The sequence below is a fragment of the Emys orbicularis genome, chromosome 17, assembly GCF_028017835.1.
Source record: "Emys orbicularis isolate rEmyOrb1 chromosome 17, rEmyOrb1.hap1, whole genome shotgun sequence".
In the NCBI taxonomy this organism is placed as follows: domain Eukaryota; kingdom Metazoa; phylum Chordata; order Testudines; family Emydidae; genus Emys; species Emys orbicularis.
This window is the reverse complement of record NC_088699.1, coordinates 3,546,421-3,572,216: the sequence shown is the minus strand read 5'-3', so window position 1 is coordinate 3,572,216 and position 25,796 is coordinate 3,546,421. Positions and strand designations below refer to the sequence as shown.

General features: G+C 65.0%; 1 protein-coding gene across 2 annotated transcripts in view; it reads right to left on the bottom strand.

Moving 5' to 3' along the window:
* Window positions 1-25,796, bottom strand: part of ABR (ABR activator of RhoGEF and GTPase) — a 95,062-nt gene that overhangs the window by 3,245 nt on the left and 66,021 nt on the right. For both annotated transcript variants that reach the window (XM_065418078.1, XM_065418079.1), the window contains 9 exons: window positions 25,432-25,506; window positions 25,034-25,131; window positions 24,584-24,715; window positions 4,923-4,982; window positions 4,550-4,659; window positions 3,882-4,021; window positions 2,451-2,585; window positions 1,862-1,967; window positions 232-379 (listed from right to left, as the gene is read on the bottom strand). In XM_065418078.1, coding sequence (XP_065274150.1) covers window positions 232-379; window positions 1,862-1,967; window positions 2,451-2,585; window positions 3,882-4,021; window positions 4,550-4,659; window positions 4,923-4,982; window positions 24,584-24,715; window positions 25,034-25,131; window positions 25,432-25,506 — 1,004 coding nt within the window. The remainder of the gene's footprint in view (window positions 1-231; window positions 380-1,861; window positions 1,968-2,450; window positions 2,586-3,881; window positions 4,022-4,549; window positions 4,660-4,922; window positions 4,983-24,583; window positions 24,716-25,033; window positions 25,132-25,431; window positions 25,507-25,796) is intronic.

Sequence of the window (25,796 nt, the reverse complement as noted above, 5' to 3'; positions counted from 1 at the left end):
TCTGGGTTAGCCACCCTGCGGGGACAGCCAAGTTCAACACGGCAGGTATGATGGTGCCGAGGCCAGCCCTGTGCATGAGCTAGGAGAACGTGCCTGCTGGTAGGGGCTGCAGCTCTGCTCCGACACCCGGGGGACGCCCTGTACGGTGTGAGCCGCAGCTCAGCGAGGGGAAACACACGCACGGCCCAGGAGAGGGCACTGCTTCCCCAGGGCAGCGGTCGGCCCCCATACCTGTGCCATAACGTCGTGGGACCAGATGTCAGAGGCCAAGGTGAGGTGTCCTTTGCTCTCCACCTCGGAGGGTCTCAGCAGTGTTGGGCCAAAGACCGTGGCCAGGTTGTGAAGGGACATTTTGTTGATGGGCTCCTTTTCGGCAACCCTGCGTGGGGGGGCGGGGAGGGGGAGAGTCAGTCCACTGCAGAGGTGGATCCGGAGCCACCCCAGAGCTGCCCTCGCAGGCTGCCTGGCTGGGTGCAGGGCTCCCAGAGCCACTCACGCTCCCCTGGACAACGCAGGGGAGGGGAGCAGTGAGCTGAGCTGCTCTCAGCCCCTTTCCAATCTGCCCCCACGGGCGGAGCACTGCCGGCCACAGCGTCTGTGGGGGTACAGGCCAGGCGCACTGCAGGGCTCTGTCCACCTCCCGCTGGAGACGGGACCCGATTCGCTGGATCAGCAGCCACCGGGGGTTGTGCTGCCAGCCCTGTGCTGCTGTCTTAGTACGATGTGCCGGTGCCCCGTGAGAGCCCCCCAGCCCCCCTCCCCCTGATGTTCTGCAAAGCCCTCCGGTGCCAGGGAAACTGGCATCACAACATTGCCGTCTTCGGAGGCAGCTGTGCTCCCCCAGCACACGCTGAGCGCGGTCCAGGGACCAGATGTGCCCAGTTCTCAGGCTGGAAACCAACCAGCCTTTCCCAGCAGCTCCTTCACTCGCTCACTGCCTGCCCCCTCCCCCAGCTCACTCTGTTCCCTGTGTGATCTTAAATAAACCAGAGAGAAAAATGCCTCCTGACGCAAGTAACATGAGACCTCGAGCCCACGTCCAGCTTCCCCCGCGCCGTCTGGCCAGCCCTGTGCCTGGAGCCAGAGCCCAGAGCAGTTCCATGGCCTCGGCAGCAGGAGCCGTACCCACAACTGCCCCTGCCAGGGGCACTAGCCGCTGCGCCCCTCCCACCGCCCCGCTTTCGCAGAGCTCAGACACGGCAGCAGGAACTCCAGCGCCCATCTCGGAGCAAGGGCAGTGACCACGAACCACTGTCGCTTTGGAAGGCCCGAGACCTGCCCTGGACGGATCAGTGCCCTGCCCACAGCTCTGCCGTGAGGGGGCTAGAAGGGGCCAGGGAAGCGGGGACGTTTCTGCCTGAGCTGAGCGATTAAAATCCCTGCCAAGCCCGGCTACTAACAGCCACGTTCCAGGGCTGCCAGAGAGCTCTGCGGGGGGACTGGAGTGCCGGGAAAGGCCACACAGATCACCAGGAGCTGCCAAAGACCCAGCTCCAGCTCTCCTCTACCCAGTGCCAGGAGAGAGGCACCCCCAGAGCTGACAGCCAGCAAGCGCTATATTGAACAGCGCAGAGAAGCTAGCCCAGCTCTTGGAGAACAGCCCCAACATCATTGCTGCAGAGCTGGGGCTCAGTGCTCGGGTCCGAGCAGCCCCACTGCGTGAGCGTCCTCCCCGGGGCTGCGCTCCCCAGGGCGTCACTAGGGCTGCTGGGCACTGCAAGCCCAGCCGCTCGTGGGTTCTGTCCTAGAACGACAGCCTCCTGCACAACGCAGCACGTGGGCTGCCCCATTCCTGTGGGGAGAAGAGCCCAAGCGCATTCTCTGTCCCGTCCCCCGCCAGGACCGGCGGCCCCAGCGTTACCTTTTCAAGTGTTCCAGCAGGAAGAGGAAAGTGATGAGGTTGGGGTCGGGCAGCGACCGGAGAAGGTGCATCATGCAGTTCTCCTTGGCGGCGGGATCCGAGAGCGCTGGAGACAAGGAGAGAGCTCAGCCCGGGCTGGGAGGACCCTGCGAGCACTGAGCAGCCCCGAGGCTTCCCGGAGCCCATGAGCCCCGGTTGAGTCTGGCTGGGAGCCCCCTGGCTGGGGGTGAGCTGGGGTCACTGGAATGACTCTAAACCTCTCACCTCCAGGCAGGAGCCTGCCTCCAACTAGCAGCCTGTCCCACAATCACCCACCGCAGAGGTCTGGTGCGGGACCCTGGTCTGACCCCTGGTGTCTCAGCAGGAACCAGCCCTCCCAAGAGCAGGCTGTGGAGTGGGGGTGGGCGGGGGTCAGGAGGTTACGGCGATGGGGCAGAGGATCCAGTCTCAGGAGCCAGCCAGGCCTCCCTGCATGGCCCGGGGCAGCACGCGTCTGACTTCCCAGCAGAGTGCTGGGGTTTGGGCTGTTTCCATCCTGCTGCAAAGCCCCCAGCACCCGCTGGGGTCTGGAGCTGCGGGCTCAGCTTACCTATCCCCTCCATGAAAGCAGGGTACAGTCGGTCTGTGAGGAGGGGCTCGGGGAGCTCGCGGAAGTACAGCTTCAGGGTGCCCGCGATGGCGTTGATGTCCATGTCGCTCAGCATCACCAGGATGTCCTTGTTATCTGCCAGGGGAAACGCCCCAGACCATCAGGACGCCGGCCCGGCCCGGCCCAGCCCAGCCAGCGCAGCGAGCAGGCTCCTGAGTCCCCAGGGCACTCAAGGCTCTGGCCAGACACGCAGCTCTCGGGAGGTAATGCTGCCCAGTGGCTAGTGCATACCCCTCTCTCCAGCTGGGGATCAGTACTCGCCTCGCTGACTGAGCAGTGGGGGGCTCTGCACACAAATGCAAAGAATGATCCTTCTCCCATTTCCTGCCCTAACCTGCTGCACAGTGCTCCTGTGCGCTGCCAAAGAGCTGCTGTGCTCCAGCCCAGAGGCAGCTGCAGGGCGGCAGAAGAGGAAGGGATTCCCGAGAAACAGCAGAGAGTGTTATTGCCGGGTTTGGTTCTGCGCCACAACGCCTCCTAGTGGTGGAGAGCGAAGGGGCTGGAACAGGGTTGTGATCTTTAATTCTGCTGCATTGAGCGTGAGCCATGGTGGTGCTGGGCCCGGGAGAGAAATGGGGGTACTGGCAGTGGCATAGCCAGCTCTGCTTTGCAGCCTGTTCTCAGACAAAGCTGAACGGGGAAGAGCTTGCCAACCTCTTGGGAGGTTCTCCTGGCTCTGTGCTTCCTTGAGAGCAGCCCAGCAGGGACGCAGATTGGAAGGAGAGCCCAGGGCAGGACAAAGCCAGGTTAACGATGGCTGTATTGATGTCCTCTGCAGAGGCACGGAGGAGAGCAGGGCTGGGGCTGGGGCAGAGCTGGGAGCTGCCCGGTGTCTGTGGTTAGCTCGATCAGGGACCGTTTCCCCACAGCTGCCTCGCATGGAAGGGCAATACCACCATTAGCCTTGGTCTGGCTCAAACGTTGACAGCACACAGCACATGTGCTCCCAACCGCAATCTCACAATGGGTCACTAAGCCCCTTCGCGGACACGTCTGCATATTTTTTACACCTAAAATCATGTTAACCAAGTCCCTGGTTTTCAGGCCGTTAGGATTCAAGGGAAGGTGGAGCAGAGGGGAGCTGGCAAGGACTGGCTCTGCAGGGCTCAGCCGATGCGCTCCCCTTCCCAGAAGGGCTCTGGGCTCAGGCCTCGCTAGCCATTTACCCCAGGGATCTCCGGCGTCCAAGCAGAGGGACCGCTGGGCCTGCTGACTCCAAGCAATGGTGCAGGAGGACCCAGCTGTTCTTTCCACAACCAACCTGTGCCCCACCTCGCCCAGCTCAGCAAGATGTGCGTGCGCAGGATTTCAGCCGCCCCAGAGGGCAGCACTGTGAGCAGTGGCGGGGGGAGCCATTTCCCTGTCACTTACTTGCATCGAAGGCTGCCTTCAGCGCCTGGATGTCCGTGGCGACCCCCGAGATCCGGTAGATGCCGACCTCCTCGATGCCTCTCTTCTCCACCTCCTCGACGCACTGCCGCACGATGTACGGCACCTTGGAGCGCTCCCGCCTGGGGGGGGGACCAGAGCAGCGGGAGTGAGACATCCAGGCCTGCTGCACCCTGCACTTCAAACAGCCACGGTGCCAAGCACACGGGGCAGGCGGTGGAAGTGGCACCCTCTGCTCTGGCAGGGGAAATGGCAAATCAGAGTGAAGGGGCAGGGGAGGGGCAAGAGCCCAGCCCCCCAATCCCGGGCTGAGCCGTGGAGCAGAGAGACAGCCTCTGTTGAGGACGGGGACACACCTGTTCTGCTCCGGGGGAAGGGACGGGGACAGCCCGCGGTCCGAGCCGAGAGCAGCGCTGGGGTGCGGGCCGTGCACACGCAGCGGCAGGGAGGGACATGGACCCGCTTGGCAGCACGTTGCTGACTCCGGCTTGAAGCCCATCGCTCAGGTTGGACGTGTTGTGGAGGCGGCACACGCAGGGAGGGCCCCAGCCCGGGCGACCCAGCGGCCTGCTCGTTTTGGGCCGAGGGGAAGGGAAGCGCCTCCGAGCTCGGGGCTGCACATGGGTCGCCCCCTGGCGCCAGGGACTTACTTTGTCACAACGCTGATTTTCACCCCGAAGACGCCGGTCTGCTTTTTGGACGGGGTCCTCTTCAGGCTCATGTCCCGGCTCGTGAACTTCATGGAGAACTCCACCTTGATCTGAGGGAGGCACAGAGGGCTGTCACCACAGCGTGTGGCACAGCCACAGGCAGGGACCTGGCCCAGAGGAGGACAGGGAGCTAACTGACCCTGGGCAAGTGGGCAGCGATGCACCCTGGCCAGGTGTCTCCAGAGTGACCTGGGAAGCCCGGCTCTCCTAGCCAGCAGGGGATGAAGGGGGGAAGCCAGCGTGAGCCCGAGTGCAGGTGCATGGGCAGTACCCGACCCTCACCCCGAGAGAGGCCGCCCCTCGGATTACCTACCCCATTCATCTCAATCACGTCCATGTGCCAGTTCTTGGTAGGCACAGCCTGCGGGTCCAGCTGCGAGGAAAGAGAGAGTGTGAAATTCCCAAGTGCTCCCCTGGCCTGCACGTTAGACACAGCCCCACTGAATCCCGGGGAGGGGCGCTGGCCGTTGCGGGAGTGGAAGTGTGCAGAACATTGCATCACTGGACTCTTCCTGCCCTATCATAGTATCATAGAAGATTAGAGTTGGAAGAGACCTCAGGAGGTATCTAGTCCAACCCCCTGCTCAAAACAGGACCAACCCCAACTAAATCATCCCAGCCAGGGCTTTGTCAAGACGGGCCTTAAAAACCTCTAAGGAAGGAGATTCCACCACCTCCCTAGGTAACCCATTCCAGTGCTTCACCACACTCCTAGTGAAATAGTTTTTCCTAATATCCAACCTAGACCTCCCCCACTGCAACTTGAGACCATTACTCCTTGTTCTGTCATCTGCCACCACTGAGAAGAGCCAAGGTCCATCCCCTTTGGAACCCCCCTGTCAGGTAGTTGAAGGCTGCTATCAAATCCCTGTCTTGACGAAGCTGGAGTTACGGCAAGGAAAGCTGCTGCCCAGCACTAGCTGGTGCCCACCCCGCGAGGTGAGCAAGTGCTACCCTTGCGTTACAGACGCAGACGGGCCAAAGGTGACCCAGAGGGGCCGCCGAGGGAGCCTGTGTTGAAGCTGGGATCAGCCCCCAGCATCCCTGGCTCCCCGGTCCACGCCCAGACTGCTCGCTGCCCCGGGGCTGGCTTTTGCAGCAGTGCAGCCAGCGGCACTTTGCAGCGAGCCCTTCTCTCCAGCCTCGGGGAGCAGCGAAAAGCCGCACCAGAGGCCACTCCGTTACTGCAGAGCCAGGCAGCTGAGTTTCCATCAATCAGGGCTATTTCTGGAGCAGTTTCATCAAACAGAGCGAGGGCACCGTTTTCCACACGAACACCTCCCAGGTCGCCGGGGCTATTTATAACCCTGGGAACCATGGGCTCTGCTAGTTCCGGCCGTCCATGTACGCTGGCTAGGCACGTGCTGGCCAGAGCTGTGCCGAGTTCCCAGCCATCCAAGCCCTCGCACCGGCGCTAGCTGCTCAGGTACTGCACCCGGGGCAGGGCCAGTGCTGGTGTGCCGAGCCTCCAGAGCCTGGGCGGTCCCACGGCTGAGGGGCTGCAGCCACTGTCCAGGCGAAGGGGGAAGCAGCAGTCCCATGGCAAGCGTGATCACTGCGGTTTGGTTGCACTAGCTTGCAGCACGGCGCGCTGCTGCCTGCTAAGGGAAAGCCCGGGGCACAGAGCACCGGCAGGGAGAAGGGGGCCGCAGAAGCCCAGCCAGGGCTGGACAAGCAGCCCAGATGCCTCCTGTTTTCCAGCTACTCTCCTCATGCTGGTCCCGCAGCATCCAGCCAGGAGGGGGCAGCAGGTGGCTCCAAACTGCAGCAGGGAGGCAGCCAGGAGCTTAGTGACAGATGGGACGGGGTGCAAATGTGGGGCAGGGTCCCAGGCCCTCCCCTGGACCATATACTGTACTCCAGATTGAGTGTCTGCTGTGCTCTCCACGGGAGGTGAGGGGAGGGGAGGAAGTCCTGGTCTCTCCAGGGGAGAAAAGATGGGGGAGCTGCAGGAGACCCTGGGCCCAGCACCATGGAGCCCCAGGCTGCCCTCGCCTCATGCTGCCTCCTCCAGCTCTTCCATGTGCGGGCCCGCTCCGGGACGGGGGGCAGGGGCTCAGCGAGGACATGCCAGGTAGCCTGGGCCCCCGGCTGGGATGATGAGCTCCAGATGTGGGCAAGCGCGCACGGCTGGTGGAACAGGCACCAGGGCCAAGGTGGCCTCAGAATGAGGGGTCACGCCCTGCCTGCGTTTTGGGGGAGCGGTGCCAGGGAAAGGGGAGGGATCTCCCAGGAGCTCTCCTGCCCCAGCACCCACCAAGGGAGCATGGGCATCAGGTCAGGCATAGCAGCGTGCCTGGCCTATGGCTGACCCTGACTGCAGAGGGAGCCAAGGGCTGGTTAGTCCTCTCCTGACCTGCTCCGGGTCACCTCCGCTCCCAGCCCCAGGGCAGGAGCGGGCCCCTGCAGCAATCCCGCCAGCCTGGCAGGGCTCCGTGACCACAGCACACCAATTGACTGGCGCGTAGCCATCAGAGCCATAATGCATCTGGTGAGCAGCCCCTGTGGGTGGGAGAGGCAGGGGCTTGGACCCGCCCTGGGGAAAGGGACGGGAGGGCTGGCCCGGATCTGGAGCTGCGAGGTGCATGAGCCTTTCCGAATATCCCGGAGCAGGGCTGTGCAGCACAGCCCACAGCTGCTGGGCCGATCACGTGGCGCCTGGCTGAGCTAGAGCCCAGCTGTGCAGAGCTGCCTTCGCTCCTCAAGGACACGCCGCTTTCCTCTGGCATCTCCTGTCTCAGCAGAGGCTCCGGCGAGAACATGCTGTTCCAGTGAGGCTGGGAGAAGCAGCAGCCGCCACAGGCTTGCCAGCCCCCACCTCCCCTCCGCCCCGGAGCAGCCCCAGATGTCTCACAGGCCAAGCCAGGGTCCCTCCTGCTATGGCCGCGCAGCAGGTGAATGGAGAGCGCCATGGCAACCCTCTGAGAGGCGCTCGGGTTGGCACCCCCCCACCCACAGTACATAGGAACAGACAGGCTGAGGAAGCCGTGCCCCTGGGTCCGGGCTCTCCCCTTGGCCAGAGCAGTGGGGGCTGGGCCCAGCCAACCCCTCCCTGCTGGGGCTGGCACAGCAGGGACCCGGGGAGAGCCGGGCCTGCCCATGGGAAAGGGACCCAGTCCCCAGGGGTCAGGGAAACAATGTTTCAGAGCGTGCCCCCAGCACCCTCTCCCGAACGGCAGGGCCCAGCCCTGTGCTCGAAAGGCTGGCCTCCCTCCAGCGCTGGAGAGACGCGGGCACCTTCTGCAGGAGGTGGAGGGATCCCCTGGGGCTCGCCCAAGGAGCTGCAGGACAGCAGCGGGCGCTCTTCCCAACCAGGGTCACACCCGGGCCAGCTCCAGCCATGTATTCAGAGCAAAGTGTTGGGACATTCATGGGGTTCCCAGCCACCCAGCGACACCAGAACCTGCCACTCCGGCCAGCCAAGTAGGCCCAGCGCTGGAGTCTGTCCCTGTCACCTGCCCGGAGTCTGAGAGATGGGGCTGCCTCATGCAACTGCCCCATGCGGCTGCCCCACAGTAACCCCCAAACACGCGCAGACCTGCACACCGCTGCGCTGAGCTCTGGCCAGCCGGCAGGCCGCTAGCTACCTTCAGCTACTGCTCAGGGCCCCAGTGCATCGCAGGGCAGAGCAGTGGCACAGTCTAGGCCCTGGGGCTGGACGGGGGGGGAAAAAAGGGGGGATGACCAGTGGCAGCTCCCTCCTGCTTTGCTCCTCGCAGAGGAACAGGAGGGGGTGAAGGTGCCTGTCGCGAGCGCTGGCGGAGTAGAGCAGAGCAGGGCCATGCTAGTCGCTACGGTTAGCACACTGCTCGCCAGGCTGGGCAGGGGACGGGGGCTGCAGCCCCTCACTGCATGCAGAGCCCTGGCTGGCTAGTCCTGCTAGAGGAGGAAGGATGAGCAGAGACCCAGACACCAGCTCTGCCCCCCGTCCCCCGGCCTGGTCTCTCCCACGTGAGGCCTCGTATGGCGCAGGGGAAGCCTATCAGCGTCCGTTCCCCGGCTGGCTGTGGTTGGGGGGGGGGCGAAGGCTCAGACAGTTGGCCTGCCATGGCCAGGCCCATGGTTGGCAGCGCTCAGCTGGGCCGAGCTGGGGCCCAGTGGTTTCTCTCCCCTGCTGTCCCTGGGCCATGTGGAATAGCTGTGGTTTCCAGCCCTCGGCACAGGAATGTCTCCTGACGTACATTCCCTGCAAAGCAGCACAGTGCTCCAGCCAGAGCCACGTGGGCCCCGCCCGAGAGCTTCCAGCGAGCAGGCTGAGACCCTGCGGGGCAGACATGGGAGGGGGCCCCCCGGTCACGAATCCCACAGCCAGGGCCCCTCCGGGGCTGCAGAACCCCTGCTGCTCCCCCACAATGCAGAGCGGCCACACGACAACACCCAGCCCCGTTCTCTCCACACACCCTTCAGCGAATCCAAGCAAGGACCCTGGCTCCGCCCGCACTCCCAGGCCAAACCCAGCCACTCCAACACAGCACAACCCGCCCCACCGCGAACCCAACGCCGCCAGCCTGCCCCTTGCATTGCTAGTGCACATGCGCTGGTCCAGAGGGTGCAGCCCACGGGGTTACGTTCTCCCGCCGTCACCGCTCCCTTTCTGGGCCTCGTGTCCTAACCACGCACGGCCAGGAGTACATGGGCCCAGGACGGGGGCAGCAGGGTGGGATGGGCAGAAACTTGCACACTGCCGATGCTCTACCTGGCACTGCCAGGCCCCCCAGAGCCCCCAGCAGGCTAAAGCAGTGCTCCAGAGGGGCCGGCGCATTGGGCGTGGGCTGGAAGGAGGGCAAAGTACCAGTGGCTGAGCTGCTCCATGTCACTGCCTGCCATATGCCCCCACCCCTGGCCAGGACACAGTGCGCTGTTTTAGGAGACCGCGACAGACACGTGCCAGGGCTGGAGAAAGCCCCAAGCCCCGCCTCTGTCCCTGTGCCCGGCGAGCTGTGCCCAGCAGGGAGGAGCAGGGACTAGCTGCCTCCTCACCAGGTGTGGGCTCTGGGCAGATTGGTGGTGGAGGATCCTCTACCTCGTCCACTGCCCCAGAGATCCAGGATGGAGCTGCAGGGGGACCCTCGGCTGAGGAGGCAGTGCTGCCAGCGGGGCCCCAGCTGCCCCCCACTCTCGCTGCTCTGGCAGGGTGGTGACCAAGCTTCCCCAGCCCCCTCTGCTCTGTAACATGAGCCGACAGCACTGAACTTCACTGGAAACAACCACAAACTCCCCCACCACTTCCCCCCAGGACCTTTGAAGTCCACATATGGAAGGGGTTTAGCAGGCTCTGAATAAGGCCTTTATTAAAGCCAGGTTAGCCTCCCGATTCAGAGCATGACCCTGCCCTCCAGAGAGCACCGCGCATTCCTGCCTCCTCCCCGCCTGCCCCAGCCGGTCCCCTCTCCATGGCCTGGCTGCAGGGGGCGCCCCCAGGGACCGGCCGGAAGGAAATGGGGGACAGAGCACGGGGCTGGCCGCCGGGGAAGTGCTACCACCAGTGCTACGGATGAGGGCCCGGGGCACGCAGCAGCACCCGCCCTCCATCGGCACCAATGGAGGCAGCCAGGATGAGCGGGGTCTGAAACCCCCATGGTCCAGCAGGGATTCCCCCCTCCTCCTCCATGGCCACGGACCTGCACAAACAAGCAGCGGGCAGCTCACCTGGGAGAGAACTGGCTGCCCCAAGCCCCCAGCTCGCCAGCAGCCCAGCCAAGGGACGCACCCTGCCCCTCACACCAAAGTCTCTCTGGGCCCCCTCACCCCCCAGGCTTGGGAGCGCCCACCGCTCCCTCCTAGCGCTGCTCCCCTGGCGGTGGGGACCCTCCAGACACAGCGAGCCCTGGGCCTCTCCGAGAGCAGAGCGGTGCATGGTTCAGCCCCTCCACACCCACAGCCAGAGCCCTGCTGAGCCAGGGGAGGAACGAGCCAGGGCCGCCCAGGGCCCGCCAAGCCGCTGTTCACCCAGGTCAGGTTGTGACGGTCCCTTTGCACCCAGAGCGCTGCTTGGACACGGCCCTAGAGCGAGCCGGCAGGGGGAAGGCAGGCCAAGGGCGTGCTCGCAGCCCTTCGCCAGGGCACTCCAGGATGCCCATCCGGCACCGCTCGGGAGAGGAACAGGGGCCAGCGGCTCCTCCTCCCCCAGGCCCTCGGAGCAGAGCTGCTAGTCCACGTAATGCCTTACCCAGACCCCACACCTGGTGTGATGGCGGATCCATAACTAAATATTTGTGTGGCCTGAAAATACAACAAAATGTTTGACAATCCACTTCCTCCTCAGCCTGGGGGCCAGCCTGCAGCTGGGCCACTCTGCCGGGGGCCCCTCAGGGCTGCGACCAGGGCCCGGGGGGGACTGCGGGGGGAAACAGGTTCACGGACACCGAGAACACCGTTGGGCTCCCCTGTTCTGCCAGCTCAGCTGGAGCACTCAGGCAGTTTGAGCGTTTCCCCAACATGGTCCCTCCTGGAGGGTAGACGGGGCCGGGACCCAGCAGCTGCTGCGCTGGGCCCAGTCACGTGCTGCGGGACAAACAGACCCCGAGCCCAGGGCTCTGCAGCCTCCCCCATTCACTCTGAGCCAGCAGCTCGCGTCTCTTCTCACAACGCCCGGCGCTGCCCATGCGCCAGCGGAGGGGAAGCACCGACTGGGGAGCGGAGGTCCCAGGGGAGCCATTCGCTGCAGCTCACTGATCCAAGGCTGCTCAGTGGGGCTCTCCCCAGACAGCTCTCAGCAGGGCAGGGCTGCCATTAGCATTGGCTGCCCAGGGGAGAAACAGGGCCCAGCCCCAGGGGGCGATACGAGGGACGACGCCCGGCGGCTGCCCATGCCAGGCCAGTGTTGTGCAGACCTCGGAGACTCCAGGGCTGTCGACCCAGCCAAGCTGCCAGACGCTTTCCCTGCTACGGCTCAGGCTGCTGGGACCCAGGCCTAGGCCTGGCTGTCCTCAACACCCCGACTCTCTGGGCAGGGACCGTCCTGTTCTGTTTGGAGAGCGCCCAGCCCAATGGGCTCCCGGCCACCAGCGGGGCGGGGCGGGGGGGGGCGGCTAGGTCCTATGGTAACAAACCACCACCACCACCGGGCAAGTCCCAGAAAAAGTGGCGCCTGACAGCCCCTGGCCGCCCGGGAGAAGCCGGGCCCAGAGACCAGATGGGGGATGAAACATCCGACCAGAAGTCGGCCCAATAAAAGCTGTTCCCTCCCCCACCTCGTCTCTAGCATCCTGGGACCGACATGGTACAGCTCCGCCGCAGCCGACTTAGGGCCCGGAGTCATTTGCAGGATCTCTGAGCAAGCAGCAGGAGGTTCCGGACATTTTGCACATCTAAGACAAAAGGGCGAGAGTCGGTTTCTCCTTCACTGTCTTGCCAGGGTCAGAGGGCAGCAGTGACCCTGGCCCAGCCACGTACTGTGACGCTGGGTGCGGGGAAGGCCATCAGCACGGGACTCGGCCCGCCAGCCGCGGCGGGGAGGAGAGCTGGATTTGCCATCCTGTAAAGATTCCGAGTTTAAAGCCGGGAGCAGAAATGCTCGGACACATTCACCGCTTTGAAGTTCACCTCAGAACAACCGACAGCTTCTCCCCGTCCCTCGGCGCTCATGTCTCTGGCCAGCAGACCCTAGGGCAGGTCTTCCAAGCTAGCCACTCAAAGCACTTGTCTCCCCGAGCAGTCCAGGGCCGGGCAGCTTCCCTGACAAAGCTCCTCACTTCTGCGGCTTAATCCTCTTCCAGGGAGGGGACAGGCCACGGACACCGGCTACCCAGAAATTAGGTTAATGCCCCCATCCAGCGGGATCCGAGCAGCTGCGTCACAGCTGGGGAGCCAGCGAATGCGTGCTGAGCGGATGAAAGCGCTGTTACTAAGCAGAACTCGGCCCCTGCAAGCCAGACGTTTTGCCATGGTTCATGCCAGCAGCCCAATCCCCCCGCGTGTAACAGACGCCGCCAGCTGTGTGCCTAGGAGTGAGGCTGAAGTGACCCCGAGGCAGCTCCCAGCGTGGAGCAGACACCAGCACCACCAGACTGAGACACCCGAACACGAACGGCCCCTCCAGGGATGTCAAGACAAACGCTGCCCTCCACGGAGCGGGCAGTGGAGCTGGCATCACTTAAGCTTTGCCCCATCCCCCGCACGGTGCCCCGGGATGGACTGCACAGTTCTCTGCTGCCCACCGCGACTGTCAGCGTCACTAGCACCAACGCTCGCCCTCCGTGTCCCCTCCTGTGCCAGGCAGCCACGGGAGCACCAGCAGGGAAGCCGTCCCTACCAAAACGCCCACAGCACCTCGTAAAGCATCTGCAGCCCTCGAGAGAGCAGGTTATTAGCCCTGGCTCTGCAGAGGGAGCCTGAACCTCATGGTGCCACAACTACCCAAAGGGGCCCCTCACGCTGGGGGCCAGCCCCCAGGTTTGGGCACCACGGGAATCGTGAGCAGGCAGCCACCCTGGCATCGCCAGCTCTTCTGGACAATTGGGGCTGAAGTGACTCGTCCCGGTTGCAGAGGGAGCCTGCAGCAAGCCTCGGAATAGAACCAGGAGCGCTGACCAGCGACAGTCTCCAGGGAGCGGCCCACGCTGCCCGCCGCACCCAGCCCCCCCCCCACAGTCAGCACTGGATACAGCAGGGCGGTGGGGAAAAGCGGTGCCTGGCCTTTTGGACCCCACGATGATCCGCTCACACCCTGAGCCACAAGATCCATGTACCTTCCCGTAGGCAGCAAAACTAAGATCACTCCAGCCCCCCAGCTAGCCTCCTGCAGCAAGGAGTGCCATAGGTGGGGGGCAGCGTCCTCTCCCCCCCACTCTGCCCCATCAGATTAGTTGCATGAGACCCACTGCAAAGCCATGGCTCCCGGCGCACTGATGTTCAGAACCAGCCCAACCCAGCCCCACACCCTGCAGCGGCCTCTGCAGGCTGGGCAGCAGCAGTCGTAAGGTGCAGTCCCTGCATGGAGCCAGCTGCGGAACCCGCGAATTCCCTGGGCAGGAGGAACAGCCCCTCTCAGCACCCAGCGCGTCTACTCAAGGCAGCAGAAGACAGACCATCGCCCTCTCGGCTGGGGAGCGGACGCCCTGCAGAGGGACTGAACCGGCTCACTGAGCCCCACGGACACGCAGGGCACTGGGTAAGTCGGAGCCCTGAGTCCCAGGGGGCCCCGTGCTCGGCAGGGCTAGAGCTGCTGGCACCCGCGGGCGAGGGCAAACCCCGGGCATGCCCAGCCCCCCGCCGCACAAGGAAGGGTGAAGAGAAGACAGCACCTTCTGCCTCAGCAGCTTGCTGCGCACGCGGCCCCACAGCCTGGCTCCCGTGTTGGAGGGGCGCTTGCCCCCGGGCTCCTCCAGCCTCTCCAGGCAGCAGTGCTCCAAGTGCTCGCACACCGAGCTCAGCTTGCAGTCCGGCTGCACTAAGACCTCCGTCATCTTGGGCTCCCCTGCAGCGCGGGACAGAAATCCTCCCCTGCCAGCCAGGTCAGCGGTGCCCAGGAGAGCCCATCCCGTGCCGAGCCCAGCACAGCGCAGCGGCAGCACAATAGGCAGGCGCAGCTCCGGCTCAGCTGGGAGGCTAGGGAGCCAGCCAGCAGCCCTCCCCCTCCGAGGAAGTGACTCAAAGGCAGGCTCCCCCCACTCCCTTTAACTCCTTCGCCGCCGCTCCTGCCAGGAGCCTGGCACAGCCGCTGCGTGAAGCGGGACAGCTGCTGGCACAGCCCAGCTACCCCGTTAACTCCTTCCCCGCGGCCCCTCAGGAACCAGCGACTGGCCCAGCACAGTGGCCTCGGTTCCTCCCGCCCTCCCTCGGCCGGAGCCACGCACCCTCGGCCCAGCCTCAGCCCCGGGGCAAGGGAAGGACATGGGCGTTTACAGAGGGGATCTGCCCCGGGTCACACCCAGCAAGGGACTGAACCACTAGACATGCTGCCCGTTGTGTAACCATGCATCTCTGGCATAACGCACGGGGCTTTCGCTGCACCTCGCCCCTGGCCTGGACACACACTGGCTAGCACACCCGAGACAGGCGCGCTTAACCCTTTAAATCCTGCGCACCAAGGCCGTGCTGTAATTCAGGGGCAGGGCTTTGGTGCTCCTGCGAATGATCCCCATGCACAGAGCGGTGCTTCTGGGAGCAGCGCTGCCCTCCAGCCCCAGAGAGGGGACGCTCTGGTCTCCTTGCACCGTCCAGGAGCTGCCCTTCTCCGGCCTGGCTTTGCTTAGAACGTTCTCCGCCAGAGAAGCAGCTGCCAGGATGCGAGGGGCTCCTCTGCCCTCGGCACCCAGGTCTGCCCGGCTGCAGCACACTGATGCAGCGGCAGGCCGTGCACAGGCCACGAGAGCTCCCTGAACCTCCCCCAACTGGGAAGGGGCAGAGACGCGGACCCTTGCTCTGGATTTCCCACGCTGTCAGCCGGCAGAGCCGAGAGGTCACATCCCAGATCGGGGGGGGGCCCCCGCGGGGACGGGCAGCAAATACCAGCACTTGTCACGTCACACACAGGAAACAGAGTCATTAACAAAGCTGTCACAAGCCAGAGCAACCACCCCTCCAGCAGGCACTGCCCCCAGCCTCAGCGCACACTGCCAGGAACACGGGCAGCAGCCAGAAATAGCCCCCAAGCAAGAACATGCATCCTAGTGTGGTAGTGCCGAAGGGGATGGGGGCGCCACCGCGCCAGGCGCTGTCTGGCCATAGCAAGATGGTCCCTGCCCCAGAGAGCCGAGAAGCCAGTTCACCGCCCGGGGGTGCCCGCTCAGCACACAGCAGTCTGCCCCTTCCACAGGGCTAGTGCAACACCAGGCAGGTTAGCCCCAGAGTGTGGGGGGCAGGTCCAAAACCCAGCAATTCCTTCCAGCCCTGCCCCATGTGGCTGGGCTGCTCCCCAAGCAGAGGAAAGGGAAGCTGCCAGGAGGTGAAGGAATGGCCCAGGCTACAGAGGGGGACGAGCGGGTTCAGCTGCTGGGGTCTCTCCTCGCCTGACTCGGGTCTTGGCGAGGTGGCTTTTAAGCCACCCCAGTGAGGGACACGATGGCCCCAGCGCAGCCACGGGGGAGGCTGAGCTCCAGCCCGGACAGTGGCTCTGCCAGCAGCATTAGAGAGACAGCCGGTCCCGTCTCTCCTCCTCCCCCTTGGCGCTGCTGCCCCCAGCCCAGGGCCCGTGCGGCTTGGAAGCCTCGGAGCACTTCGTCTGCTCCTCCCTAAGGCTGATCCAAGACAGCAGCTTGGCTGGAAGCTGGCCAGAGCCCAGGGTACAAGAGCCCACGTGCTGGAGGCCAGCAGCTTCCGCCACGCCTCCGCGGGAACGGGGAGAAAGAGACAGACGCAGCCAGCCAAGCTGCATCTGCAGCGCAGAGACGGCCGGTTCCCCTGCCTCTCCCTCCCAGCCATCCAACGCCTGGAGCCCAGGGCTGGCCTCGCAGGTTGGAGAACTTGGGGAGCCCCTCCCCACAAAGCCAGCTGGGGGCCGAGCAGCAAGTGTCCCCCGGTGAGTCTCTGCAGGGATGAGCACACGTGGCCTATGTGATGGAGCAGGGACCGCTCGGCCTGGGGCAATGGCACCCACAGACGCAGCGCCTTTGCCAGGGCCTGGGCGCACCCTGCACCCAACCAGCACCGGCCACCCCCGGTAGGTAGGGCCCCCCTTTGCTCGGGCTGGGTCGGGAAGCGGTGTAGCACATCACTCGCTGGCCAGAGCCCCCAGCTGTTCCTTCCTCCTCCGAGCACACCAGGAGCACTGGAGCCCGGGCCAGGCCGCCTCATCTCCGCCGGAGCCCACGTGCCTCCTCCCGCTAACAGCCCCCCGCGCAGGGGGGCAGCATCCCCTAGAGCAGAGCACGGGGCGGCGAGAAACTGAGCCGCCATGGCAAATGGGTCCTGAGTAACACCGCCTGCCCTGCTGCGCGCGGGGGCGAATACGCCCGCACAGCCGTGTGCCTGGCATGCCCCACGGAGCCCGAGACTCGGGAGCAAGGAGACCACCCAGCTAGCTTCCGCCTCGAAGGCGGCACAGGAGCCTGGCACGTGGCTGGGGGTCCACGTGCAGGGCTGGGGGCCCCGAGAAACTGCTCTGCGGCCCCGACTCCGACCCTGGGCTCAGCCCAGCTGCTGGCGTGGGGTCAGTCGGGTCAGGCCGGGCCTGGAGCTGGGGCCAGCAGCTGAGGGGCCCGTCCCCAGGGTTCTGCTCCTGCAGGGGGAGTGTGGGGTACCCTGTGCCTTGTGGGGCCAGGCCAGAGCTCCCAGGGCAGGGTCTGGGTGCCCCCTGCCCACATGCTGGGGACCGTGGCAGGGCAGGAGCAGGCAGTGTCCTGGCCCCAGGGGGACGCAAAGGGAAGCGGCTTCACGCCTGCTGCGCAAGGTGCTTATGACCATGGCAACGCACAATCCCCTGTCAAAGGAAGCCCCCCCCGCTCTGTCTGGGGGCTCCACAGCTGGGGCGGCTTCCCCCCCAGAGGAGCAGAGGGGGGAGCGACTCTGGCTCAGGCAGTTACCTCCGGCCGCCGCATCGCTGGGGAAGAGAATGCCAGTGAGAGATGTACTGTACCCCCAGCCACACCCTCCGCACGGTGCCTTGCCCATCCCAGCTGCCCGGCCGGAGACGGTCCGTCTGCACTGGGCAGTCACTTGCACGCCCCATGCGCTCAGCCTCACAGCGCCAGACACCTGCCCACGTCCCCACAGCTTGAAACACCCCACCCCCCCCCGCCGCCCCACGGAGCCAGAATACAGGGGGCTGTGTAGGGCAGGGAGTGCAGAGCTCAGAGTTTGCCCAGCACCCACCCACAATACTCAATGCACCTGCCCCAGCTGCCAGCCTCTGCTCGATACGGGGGGGGGGAGGGGGGGGAGAGACTGGCTCAGAAAGGGGCTACAGGGTGGGAGTGAGGGGCATCAGCAGAGCTGGGCTAGCAGGGGCTGCGGGTTGGGCGTGAGGGGCACCGGCAGAGCTGGGGGGGGGGGGCAGGAGCCCAGGGCTGGGCTAGCAGGGGCTGTGGGTCGGGACTGAGGGGTACCGGCAGAGCTGCATGGGGGCAAGAAGCTTTTTCAAACCCAAAATATTCCTAAAACCGAGCTCCCTCCCCCGCAGCCTGACCATCTCCTGGGAGGCCATCTGGGCTGATGCGAGAACCGGCAGCGCTCCGAACCCTGTGGGGGGCTGTCCCAGTGCGCCCCGAATCCCGGGCTGGCAGACACTGAACACGGAGCGAGCTGGCCAGGGATGCGGGGGAGGAGAGAACTCTGCTTGCCCGGCTTGAGCCTGCCCAGAAACAGCAGTGGGCAGGGCAATGCCCCCTCCAAGGGTCCTGTGCTCAACCCTTCTCCTCTTATGAAAGAGGCGCCCCCGGCTGGCTGGACGCGACTCCCTGAGCTGGCCGGGCCGCCAGCCCAGCACGGCCCAGCTAAGCCCCAGGCTGGTCCACGGAGGACGCTGAAGGAAGCTCTGCGGAGAGGAACTGCTCAGCACCAGCTTGTCTCCCCGCCAGCAGGGTGAACATGAGGCCTGGGAGCGAACAGACTGGTAGGAAGTGTCAGAACACCCCCGTATAAATCCACGGGATGCCCACACCTTGAATCCCGCCTGCAACTCTGGTCGCCCCAGCTCAAACAACGGTGTCATAGAACTGGCGAAAACACAGAGGAAAGCAGCAGAAACGTTCTGGGGTAGGGAACGACGTCCACACGAGGAGAGCGTAACAGGACGGGGACTGTTCAGCTTGGCAGGAGAGGTTAGGATGGATATGCTAAAACCAACCCAGAGCTGTGCGCGAGGGCTAGAAAACCACAGCTGGTGTGGGGGAGAAAGTGTCATTTCCCCCTTCACGTACCAGGCTGCAGGTTTAACACAAACCTAAGGACGTGCCTCTCCCTAGAAAGCAGTTAACTGTGGAACTCCTTGCCAGGGGATGCTGTGAAGGCCAAGCGCACAGCTGGGTTCCAAAAAGAATGAGCCAGGTTCATGGAGGATGGTCCATCAACGGCCATTAGCCAGGCCGAGCAGGACACAACCCCACACTCTGGGCATCCCTAGCCTCTGACTGTCAGAACCCGGGACTGGGCGACGGGCTGGATCACTCGATAGCTGCCCTGTTCTGTTCATTCCCTCGGACGCACCCAACCCCAGCTGGAAGACGGGACACTGGGCTAGTTGGACCCTTGCTCTGACCCACTCTGGCCATTCGCGACACGTGGGGGAGGGGTTTACCAACCTGCCCTCCCCCTGGATTTTTACGGGGGGGGGGGGGAGGGATTGGTTTGTCTCGGCCAGAAGAAATCAATTCCTGATGGATTTTGCCTGCAGGGCCTGGCGCATCCCCAGGGACAGGAGGCCCTAATGCTATATTTGCATATCGAACGATTTCCCGGCCTGATTTATGAACCCAACTGCACAAGCAGGGGCAGCGGGAGGGGGCGGGCACAGTCCCCAGAGCTGACATCTGCTTCCCATTGCAGACTTCCCGTCTCAGAGTTTGCTCTGCAGAGGGCAGGTCGGCTAAACTATAAACACCTGGGGAGAGGAGGCAGCGAGAACCAGGCCCCGAGGAGCTCGGCACAACCTCTGCTGGGTCACACCCAGCATGGCGCCTCCGGCCTGGCCGGGGCAGACACAAGCAAAGGAGAGGCCTGCGCGGTGTCTGGGGCCAGCCGGGAAAAGAGCAGGAAGCTAGGAGCAGGGGAGGGGAAGTTCAGGACTGGGGTGAGCAAGGTGCACTGGGAAAGACGTATGCATATCCCAGGCTGGGGTGTCATAGAGATGCCGCAGGCCGGAGAAGCTGTCTGCGGGGGGTGGCTCAAAGCCCCCAGGATGAAGGGGCAGCCCTTGACCATCTGCCACAGCTGACCGCCTGCCAGCCAGGTACACCGGAGCTGGGTCCTGCGCTCGCCCAGGCTCGGCTAGCACTGTCCCTGCTTTCCCAGGGCTCTGGCACCGATCAGCCGGCCAGCATGCCACCTAGAGCCACTCCCCACACTCCTGTCCTGCTCCCTCACTGGCACCAGCCCCCTTCCATGCTGATCTCAGGGCATGAGCCAAGGTCCCAGGGGACGCAGCAAGGACCAACTGCTCTCACAGGGCCCCGCCAATCACCTCCAGAGAGCAGCACAACGCTGCGCAACCTGGCTGGCCAGGCCACCAGGCGCTGGGGGAGACGGGCACCCTTCTGAGCCCACACGGCTCCGCTCCGGGCTCCTCCTCGGCCCTCTCCCAAGGGTCCCTCTCGCCCAGGAGTTCCCCCCACAAGCCTGGCACACAGCGAGGTTATTCGCAGCAGCGGTGAGAGGGGGGCATACCCCGGTCTCCCCAGCATCCCCAGGCAGCAAGCCGAGCTCACCCCGCACCGGATCTGCCGAAGGCATGTGAGCACGGCCCAGCCCCGGGCCTCCTGCTACACATGAGCTGCCTGGCACTGGGGCCGCAGGCCGGGCTCTCGGAGGAAGCCAGGATGGTGGGGCCGGCAGGCAGCGTTCCAGGCCGGGAAGCTCTGCACTCAGAGGTCAGCAGAGGCTATTGCTGGGCCTCCATTAATAGCCATGATGGGAGCCCCAGGGAGCCCGTGGGAAGTAAGCCCTCCCTCTCCAGGGTCTCCAGAGAGCCAGCCAGCCCCAGGGTCAGGTCAGGGCCTCCATCTGCCTGGCAAACCTGGGAGCTGCCTGGAGGGCCCTGCAGCACACGGACTGCTGGGGGCGCATTGGAAGGCACTGGGCAGCCCCCCTGGGCTGAATGTGTGTCCCCCGGACCTGCCTCTCCCCTGCTCAGCAGGCTCCCAACGTCAGTCATTCCCCTCCAGCTGGCTTCGGGGGAAAAGGCTCCAACGGAGTCAGGTGAGAGCCTGGCTCAGCAGCTGCAGCGCCTAGCTCTGGGGTGGATCTATCCCCTGGGGAGAGCGGGGCCCAGACAGCCACCTCGCACCCCACCCCCCAAGCCCTCCTCTGACACTCCCCGAATGCTTGGGGGGCAGGAGGGGGACAGAGACATCCCACAGGCTCAGCCCCACCAGGCTGGAGCCAAGTGACCAAACCCCACAGCAGGTTCGGTTTAACTGCAGCCAGGCTGAAGCGAAAGGCTGGCCAGGCGGATGGGGGGGGGGCACAATGGGGGTGCGGATCATCCCCTCAACAACGGGGAGGGGACGGCTCTGAGGGCGGGCAGCCATCCCAACCCCATGAGCACCCTGACCAAGCAGCTCATGGGAGCTCTCACTCTGCTGGCTCAGAGGGGCTGGGGGACCCCTGGGACCAGGTACAGCTGGGAAAGGGACTGCAACCCAGCTCACAGCAGCTGCTGCACGGGGCGAGCGTCTAGGCTGGAGTCCCATGGTGGGTCGGGACTGCCCCACCCCCTCTACGCACAGAGCATATAGCCAGTCCTGGGAGAGTAATTCCTTCCTGAGCCCAGCTGGAGGCCAGCCTACGCCCTGGAGCATGTGGGTTGAAAGCCTTTATCGGTTAGAGCCTCGCTCCCACCATCACAGATGCTGTTCCAGCTTCCGACAGGCCACCCGCCTTCCCTCAGGGGCTGCTCGGCTCCTGGGGCCTTCTCTCAACTCTCTGGGCCCAGGGGCCTCCTCCAGCCTCCGCCCCCAAGGTTCACACAGCGCAGCGTTCTGCCTCCAGCGTGGGCTGGACTGCTGCTGCGCCCGTCCCCGCACTGGCTCCCATGTGCCCGGCTCAGGGGCTGCGTGACTCATGGTTGTTGACACAAGGCTATTTCCGATTGCCCGGCCCTGCGGTTCTCCAGGCACCGGGACCCCGGTCCCTCCTGCTGACCCCCCCCCCCCCCACACACACACACACACATATTCCCAGGGCGATGCCGACGGCCCCTCACCTGCCGCTGCTCCAGTTCAGAGCTGGAGTCTAACACTGCACAATGGAGCAGGGCTTTGAACTCGGCCCCTCGCCCGGGTTTTGGCTCTGCTCCCCCCTTCCGGGCAGCACTGCCCCCTCCCCCAGCTCCCCAGGGGCTGGCCAGTACAGCCACTTTCCCAGGGAGCAGGCAGACTGCGGCTAAGCACACAGGCCCTGCAGAGCAGCAGGGAGGAGCTGGCCAGGCATGGGGTGGGGGAAACGGTGCTGGGAGCCAACCCCAGGCTTTCGAATTAACGCCCTACCAGGTCCTGAGCGGCTGGCTCAGGGCAGCCAGCCCCAGCTCACTGCTCCTCTGGCGCCACGTGAAGTGAGTTTGATGGGTCTCAGGCCATGACCACACACCCACTGCAAGCACCAGGCTCAGCAGAGCGGCCAGGAGACCCAACTCCCCTTCTGCCCCTCCAGGGCCGAGCCGAGGCCCCACAGCATGGGATGCTGGCCCTGCCCCTCCCCTGGGGAGACACTGCTCTGCAGCTCGGGGACAGCGGGTCCAGCGTGAGGGCAGCTGAACGCTCAGCAGCCCATCACCGGGGGGCACAGGGACCAGCCCTAGGAAAGCGCTGGGGAATCCCAATGCTGCAGTGATCCATAGGCTGGAAAGAGCAGGTCGGGGTAAGCTACCGCGCTGGACTCATGTTTCGGGCTCTGCCCAGGAACTGGGAGCCGGCCTCCTGGCACTTGCACAGCGGCACGCCCCCGGGGCAGCTGGCTGGCTCCCGACAAGCCGAGCACACCCGCTGCGGCTCCTCGCCCCACCCTGTGCCAACGCCGTACGGAGAGGAGCTGCTTGTGCCATGCGCCCCCTGGCCCCATCCCGGTCCTGAGGCTGATTTACTGCAGCAGGTTTGTAGGGTCCCCACTAAGGGCACAGGCCTGCCTGAGCAAACCCGCCCACGCCGGGGGCTGGCCACAGGGCCGCTCAGCCCCTCCCCTGGAGTGCCTGGAACTGGGGGTTGGTTTTAACCTGGGCTTTGGGGGCGGGGATGGGACTGGAAGTTACCTCCCCTCCCTGCCAGCTCCTGGGCTCCACTCAGCCCCACCCTGTGGAAGGAGCAAGGATCAGAGGCCTGGTGGAGCCTGACAGGTGGGCACAGCTCCACCAACACCCTGTCGCTGCGACACCTGACAGGACTCGACAAACGCCTGCAGGGCCGTGAGCCACTGACCCCGCAGGGGGGCGGCCCGTGGGCACCACTCCATCTGGGGAAGCCGTGTTGGACCGTCCAGCGGCTAGGCACGAGCCCCCACAAGCCCCTAACCCAGCCCAGATTAATACGAGTCCTTAACACAAAACCCACGACGCCCCCCTCCCCCGCAGAGCCGTTACCCTGCGTGGGGAGTGCCATCCTCCAGCAACTTCACTGGTGCCGTTGCTTCTCCATGGGCTGTGCCCAGATACCAGGGCAGCGGCACTGGAGGGATTAACGTGGGGCGGGCTGCCTGGCAGGGGTTGGTCTGACAGAGCTTTCCACGCTGGTACTACAGTCCCGGCCACTGCTCTGACCTAGGACCCAGCCCCCTCGCCACCTCCCAGCTCTTACAAGAGCAGAGGGGCGCTGTGGCACGACCCGAAGGGAACCAGGGCGCGGCTCCAGCCAGCCAGCGGGGTCACTGATCCCACAGTCAAGGTCCCCTCCCTGAATGCGCCTCCGGCCCCTCGCCAGGGGGCCCAGCACTTGGCATCACACCTGGAGACAGTCTCCATGGTAACCGGGACACAGCCTACATCAGGACTGAAGCCAGCACCCTCAGCTGCACCCCAGAAGAGCTGGGGGCACACTGGCCACTCCCCCTTTCCTGCAGCTCCTGACACCCCCCCATGTGCTAGCCAGGGGCACGTGCTGGGGATGCAGCAAAGCCCCCATCCTCCTTACCCAACCAAGAGGAGACAGTTGCCCTGGCAACCCCGGTTGCTATAACAGCAGCACTGGTGACTGAAGGCAGCAGCGGAGCCGGGAAGGGCTGAGCTCTGCACGGATTACACGGTGGGGCCCTGGGTGGGACCATGACCACCTCTGCAGGCTCAGCCCTGGTCCCAGCAGAAAGGCAGCAAGTCTCTGCCCTCCCCCGGCGAGGTCTGCGGACAAGGGCCCGGCCAAGAGCTGGGCCTTGTCATCGCCGCTGGACCCTTCACCTGCCAGCAGCAACACCAGCCCCACCAGGGAGCAGGGCCGTGCTGCAGGGGGGTGGGAGAGGGCAGATTGGGGAGGGAGCTCCTGGAGACCACCAGCCATCCCCCTCCAGTGCCTAGTCGCCCTGGTGCTCTCAGCTCTGTGCGCTGAGCTGGCATCCACCCCGGGCACACAGAGGTGACGGGGCAGGGGACACTCCGTGAAGCAAACAGACGCCATGGGGAGCGTCCCCTCTCACATGGGGAGCTGCCAGCCCCCCATTCCTCTGCGCCCACAGGTGGCACAGCCAGCTCCTGCCAGGAGCATCGTTACAGCCGGGTCAGACAGGAAGGAAACAATTCGAGCCCGGGGAGTCACCCAGCACCCTCCAGCCACCTAACTCGGCTTCCCCGCCGGCCTGGCCTCTCCTACTCCCGGCCCCTTCCGCCCTCACAGCCCAGCACACTTGCTTGCCAAGAGCAGGTCTGGGCCCAGGCTGCCACAGAGCCCGCCAGTACAAGGAGAGCCCGCCCCGCCCTGCCACAGCCGCCTGGCCTGGCCAGGCCAGATCTCTGCGCCAGCCTGGTCCTGCTTCGCCCCTCAACCCCACAGGGCTCAGGCTCTCCAGGGCGGGCACCCAGAACACCTTCCATTCAGCCTGAGCCCAGGCATCCACCGCCCGAGCGCAGCCGGCCAGGCAGCCAGCTTCGGAGCCGGAATCCGACAGAACCGCGGCGCGCCAGACAGAAAAACAAACCCACCCGCTGGATGTTCCCCGTCTGCTGGGCTCTGCCAGCGACAGCGCCCGCGGGGGAGGCCTGGCAGCACTGAGCCGGCTGCGGCACGGGCCCTCGGCCGGGCCATTCCCAGACAGGCAAGGGGAGGCCAGGCTCACGCGGCTGCCGCTCAGAGAAAAAGCATCAGGCTCATTACAGCCCTGAGAGCTGCTCTGGCACGGGCAGGCCGGGCCCAGGCCAGGGGGACACAGACTCTCCAGCCCCCCCGAAGCCTCCCGCAGCCTTACCTGGACCTGCCCCTTGCCCATGATCTTATCCACAATCTCGTTGTTGTCCTTGTTGAGCTTGGTCTTGTCGTAGCACTTCTCGTAGCACAGGATGCGCAGCGATTGTGAGCCCTCCAGCTCGATCTCGAACTCCTGGGGAGCCAGAGGGACGCGGCTGAGCCCATGCCAGGGGCAGAGAGCAGCCCTGAGCCACGCCCAGCAGGGGCGGGCACTAGCGCCTGGGCTCTGAGCGCACGGCGCTTCAGCCTCATGCTGCACCGGCCGGGCCCTGGGTTCAAGAGAGACCCGGGGGAGGAGAGGAAAGCCCGGACTCGACTAGCAGGGGCAGGGCTACAGGTTGGATTGAGGGGCACCAGCGGAGCAGCGGGTGGCAGCCTAGAGCTGGAACGGGGGTGCTGTCTGTTCCCTGGCTCTAGCATGATCCCCTCAGTCCCCTAGCAGCAAACTCACCTCGTTCCACTGGGGCTCTGTCGTGTCCCGGAAAACCCTGGTCTTTGCTTTGCTGACAAAGTACCCGAAGGAGTCCACTTCCAGCGTGCAGTAGAGGTCTGGGGAGAGGAGACGAGTCAGGGGGCTCTAGGGATTCATGCCCGGCTCATATGGGCCCTTGGCAGAGTCCCCAGCCCACAGTCCTTCCCCAGCCAGGGCCCGATTGTCCTGACGGATGGGCACCCCCAGGCTGAGGCCATCATGAACGCAGGGAGGGCAGGCAACCCACCCCCCAGCAGGAGGGGTCTCTCCCCTCTCCAGCAGGGCTCTGCACCCCTGGGTGGGCACAGCAGGGCCCCAGGGCTGGGGGCTAGGCCCCGCTCACAGCCAAGCCCCAGCAGCACAGAGCTGGCACTCACTGGCAGACTGTTTGAATCCCTTGGCAGAGTGGACAATCACATGCAGGAAGCCGTAGAGTCCCGGGGATTCGTCATCTGCGGCAGAGAGAAGCACAAGGGTACGTTAGGGCTCACAGCCCTGGCAGGCCCATAGTCTGGGCCCATTGCCGGCCGGGCACCGGGAGCCCCAGCCCCAGCCTTTCACCTCTGCAGTCGAGCTGAGGTGCCGGGCTCACAAACCAGGGCAGCATCTCAGCCTTCACTCACCTCCCTAGCCCCACGGCCCAGCAGGGGGTTGCAGGTCAGGAGTGAGGGGTGTGTACAGGGCACGTTCGCTGCCAGGGTAATGCAATGCCAGCTACTCCCATCCCGGCAGCGAGCGGCGT